The 5,000-nt window shown below is 42.2% G+C and overlaps 1 protein-coding gene across 5 annotated transcripts in view; it reads left to right on the forward strand.

The window, feature by feature from the left end:
* Nucleotides 1–5,000, forward strand: part of LOC113808563 (protein FAM117B) — a 162,202-nt gene that overhangs the window by 11,501 nt on the left and 145,701 nt on the right. The window contains exon 1 of one of the 5 annotated variants that reach the window (XM_070143051.1): nt 409–678. The exons of 1 other annotated variant lie outside the window; for it this stretch is intronic. In XM_070143051.1, the coding sequence (XP_069999152.1) occupies nt 598–678 (81 nt within the window). In that variant the 5' untranslated portion in view covers nt 409–597. Of the gene's footprint in view, nt 1–408; nt 856–5,000 lie in introns of those variants that run through there. 3 more of the 5 variants (XM_070143048.1, XM_070143049.1, XM_070143050.1) reach the window with 3 other exon arrangements.

Genomic DNA, 5,000 nt, shown 5'->3' on the forward strand with positions numbered 1-5,000 from the left:
GTAAAGCAGTCGCCTCTAGGTAACCTCTTATATTTAGGCTAAATGTTACTAAAACCTATACGAATTAATATATTCCTTAATGGTTTTGTTAAACTTTGCTAGTTGAGATGAATACATCTTGGAACGAATGTTATTTCTGATTTATCTTCGATTTTGTACAGAGCACGATAAAGATATAATAAGAATCTTTCAGATCTCCAAATAATCAATATTAAAGTGACATTTGTGTTCTATTTGTAACAACGATGCCACCGTTCACCATATCGTAAGCAACCCTCCACAGACTGTATTCTGAAACTAGTGAACATTAGTTAGCACATACTACAAAATCAACCTTAGAATTTATAAATGATGTTAGTATATCGACTTTCCCGCTTTGTGTTCGAATTTGACGTGCTTCAACTTTTGGACCAATGAGGGCTGCGGAGGCGGTCACGTGACGGCGGCTCCCGACCAGCTGAAGGTGTTGTGTTTACTTCTGAGTGATCGGGAAGTCGGGCGTTGTGATCGGGATAACTAGCCTCGAGCCTCAGTGCACCACACTTACCACGGGTGTTCTGCACCCTCTTCGCGCTATAAGAACTCCCTAGAGTGACAATGTCGGGTGCGGGGACCGGAGAACGTGAGGGGAGGAGCAGCCGCCGCCCCAGCCCCCTGAGAGCCACGGTGCCCCTACAGGTAGCTGCTTCACTCCCACTACAGGGCATAGGGGGTACCAGGGGGACCTTTACCCACAGGTATTTGGTTATCAAGTTGAGGTTTCGGCCCACGAACGGACATGCAAAAGACCCACGTCCCGAGGATGCTGTGAGAACCCCCCTGCCTTTAAAGCATTATCAGTGCTGCTTTTCCAAGGTCAGTGCCCAGAGTGACAGGCACCTGTGCTCAGGGGCATCACCATGACCCCAAAGATGATCAGAGGGTCACCAGGTTGTGATGTGAGACTGTTGAAGTTCACCTGCACAGGAAAATGTGACTGGAATTTGATGTCATGTTCAAGAAGAAGGGAGGAGTGAATTAGTTAAGGTAGTAGAATGACTAGTGACTGATGTGTTGTACTTGGAAATTGTCCGTCATTGGTCATTAAGGACTGTGAATATTGCCAGCATATATTTTTGTGTGGTTGTTATGACCTAGTGTGGTTATCAATAGTAATTTCCAATATTTGCAGTTAATACAGGTTAAAAGATATGTATTTTTATAATATTAGTCTTGCGTAATAGTTAATTCTCATTAAAATGGTATATTTTCATTTATGTTTATCTGTTAGGGATTTTTATGGTATATTTTTTATTGCGACTGATTTGTCTTCATCCTTTTATTGGTGAAGGCCAACTGATAGATTGGGAATGCAGAATAATATGTATAATACCTAATATTTAGGTGTTTAGAATGTTTATATGTCTGTGAAGAAAAATTGAATCTTTTTGACTTTAGAATGTATGCTACATACTCTGTTTGCAGGGTGAACCTGTAAGGCAGAAAAGTATGAAATATTAACTGTAGATAGAGAATTTCAATAAGAAAAGAAATACAGAATGCTATAAATATAGCAAAGGTTAGAAATGATTCAGTTGATGTATTCTTTGTATGTACTTGTTTAGTAGTAGTGATTGCCATGAAACTGTTCTTATGTCAGTAGTTGATGTTAAGATAACTAATGAAATATAAATGCCAACCCCATACAGAAATGTTATGAGATTAGATTTGTGGCTTTCTTGTTGATAAGAAATAGGTTTGTATTTGAGATAAAACTATCCTGATATTTTTTTCATGCTTTCTGTAACTCTATCCAGACATGGTTCAAGCTCGGTTCGATCTTCTGTTAGTGTTATGATAAGTAATAGGACAGGTATATTATATTCTTTGATTAATGCATATGATAGTAAAAAAGTATTAAGATGAATTATTGTTATGGTACTTTGTTATGTTGAGAAAACAGTGGAAATGTATAGTTTTCTGAAGTTTATCTGATACATATTGCTGAGTTGAAAAGTAGGTTGTCATGGAAGTGATGTGAAACAGGTACATTTAAAATTCTTTGTACTGTAAAGTGATATACTATTTATTATACAAACTATTCTGTATATTTTAGAAAGTTCCATTCTCTTTAAATGAAATAATACAAAGATAAAGATAGAAGTTTTAGATACAGTTGGTTTGAAGTTTACACTTTGATGGTAATTAGTAAAGTGTGCTTCATAGAGTAAGGAGAGGAGTTTTTATTTTTTTATTTTTTTTATTTTTTTTAGGAAGGTTGCTGTCATAGAAAAAGAAAAATGAGTACAGTTTGTATATGATATACCTAATATATGTATTGCATGATTTAGGGATATTTGATATGAAAAACATGGATTATTTAGATTCACAGCAATTTTGGATGAACATTATAAGTCTTTTAAAAGCTAAAATGGTAGTATATGTGATTATTGGAAGCTTTAGTTAATTTAGAATTTTTTTTAGAAATCTTAACAAAAGCGTGTCCCCCTTTTCACTTACTATTTGATAAGTATAAGGTTTTGTGTTTAGTGTGAATCAGGCGGATTAATATTAATACTAGATGGATTATTTTGGATAATAGTTTATTTACCTGATGTCTTTGATGATTGTTTGGTCAATTGGTGATAAGTCTTATCTTTGTTTGAGACCTGATTCATAATTAGGAATTGTTACACACATTTGTCCAAATGTTGGTTCTGATAAGATTTGTATTGCATTTTTTTTGTCTTTTCCTCTTTTATACTTTCTTCCTTTCAATAGTTCAGTAGTTCTATCTTAAATTCTCTGGCAATAATACCTGTTTCTTCCTCATCTCATCCTATGCCTGTCTTTTCTTCCAGTCCTTATTTTTTTTCCTTCTCATCACTTTCTCTATTATTTCTCCTTCCTGCCCTTCCTCTTCCTCCTCCTCCTCCTCCTCCTCCTCCTCCTCCTCCTCCTCCTCCTCCTCCTCCTCCTCCTCCTCCTCCTTTTCTTCCTCTTCTCCTTCCTCTTCTTCCTCCTCCTCCTGTTTTTCCTCCTCTTCTCCTTTACCTCTTTCTTCCTCTTCCTCCTCCTCCTCCTCGTCCTTCTTTTACTCCTCCTCTTTCTCCTTTTACTGCTCCTCCTCCTCCTCCTTCCTTTTCATTAATTTCTCATACTCCTCTTCTTCCCCCCCTCCTCCTCCTCCTCCTCTTCCCCCCCTCCTCCTCCTCCTCCTCTTCCCCCCCTCCTCCTCCTCCTCCTCTTCCCCCCCTCCTCCTCCTCCTCCTCCTATTCCCCCCCTCCTCCTCCTCCTCCTCCTCTTCCCCCCCTCCTCCTCTCCTCCTCTTCCCCTCTCCTCCTCTTCCCCTCTCATCCTCTTCCCTTCTCCTCCTCTTCCTCCTCTTCTTTCTCCTCTTCTCCTTCCTTCTCCTCCTCTTCTTCCCCCCTCCTCCTCCTCCTCCTCCTCTTCTTTCTCCTCTTCTCCTTCCTTCTCCTTCTCTTCTCCTTCCTCCTCCTCCTCTTCTCCTTCCTTCTCCTCCTCCTCCTCCTCCTCCTCCTCCTCCTCCTCCTCCTTCTCCTCCTCCTCCTCTTCCTTTATCTTCTCTTACTCCTCCTCTTCTTCCCACTCCTCCTCTTCCTCCTATTCTTCCTCCTCCTGCACTTCCTCCTCCCTCTCTTCCTCCTCTTCCTCCTCCTCCTTTTCTTCCCCCTCCCATTCCTTTATATTCTCATCCTCCTCTTCATTCTCCTCTTCTCCCCCCCTCTCCTCCTCCTCCTCCTCCTCCTCCTCCTCCTCCTCCTCCTCCTCTTCTCCTTCTCCTCCTCTTCTCCTTCCTCCTCTTCTCCTTCCTCCTCTCACTCCTCCTCCTTTTCCTCTTCCTCCTCCTCCTCCTCCTCCTCCTCCTCCTCCTTTTCCCCCTTTTAATCTTCCTCCGTTTCATCCTCCTCCTCTTCCTTTATCTTCTCTTACTCCTCCTCCTCTTCCCCCCTCTCCTCCTTCTCCTCCGCCTGCTCTTCCTCCTCCTGCACTTCCTTTTCGTCCTCTTTTTCCCCTTCTCTTCCTACTCCTACTCCATTTCCTCCTACTCTTTCTCTTCCTCCTCCTCCTCCTCCTCTTCCCCCTTTTGACCCTCTTCATCCTCATTTTCCTTTATCTCCTGTTCCACCTCCTCTTCCTCCTCCTTAGTCTTCCCCTTCTTCTCGTCCTCGTCTGCTCCTCTGGCCTTCTACCTCCACCTCTTCTCTTCCCCTCCCCTTCCTTCCCTTCCACTTCCATCCCTTTCTCTTTATTTGTTTCCTCCTTTTTTTCCTCTTCCTCACCGTCCTCGTCCTCATTTTATTCACATTATTCCTCCTCCTTAGTTTATTCTTCTACTTCCTTCTCTTCCTTATTTCTTCGTTCTACTCTCTTCTCCCCCTCCTTCTACCCCTTCCTCCTTATCATCATCAGCCTCTTCCTCAGTGTCTTCTTCCTCCTCTTCTACCTTCTCTTCCTCTTCCTCCCCCCTTCCCCCACCCCTCAGTATCACCATCTTCTTCCTCAGCCTCTTTTTTTCCTTCTCTTCCTATCCTCTTCCTCCTCCTCCTTTTTTAGTTCCTTTTCTTCCTCTTCCTCTTCATCCTCCCTTTCTGCTGCTCCTCCCCCAGCTTCTCCTTTTCCTTTTCCTCTTTTGCCACCACCTCCTCTCTTCCTCTTCTTTCTGTTTCCCCCTCCTCTTCCTTTTCCTCATAATTTTTCTCCTCCTTTTCCTCAGATTTCAGTTTCCTTTTTTCCTCCTCCTCCTTTTCCTCTGATTTCAGTTTCTTCTCTTCCTCCTTTTTCTACTTCTCCTCCTGCTTCTACTATTCCTCCACTTCTTCCCCTCCCTCTTCTTATCTCTCCTCCTTTCCCTCCTTTTCCTCTTCCTTTGCCTCCTTTTCCTTCTCCTTGTGTTATTCTTGCTCTTCCTCCTCCTATCCCTCCTTTTTCTCCTCCTCCACCTCCTATTTCTTCCTCCTCCTCCCCTTTCTCTTCTTGATCATTATTTTCCTCTTAT

The sequence above is a fragment of the Penaeus vannamei genome, chromosome 30, assembly GCF_042767895.1.
Source record: "Penaeus vannamei isolate JL-2024 chromosome 30, ASM4276789v1, whole genome shotgun sequence".
NCBI lineage: Eukaryota > Metazoa > Arthropoda > Malacostraca > Decapoda > Penaeidae > Penaeus > Penaeus vannamei.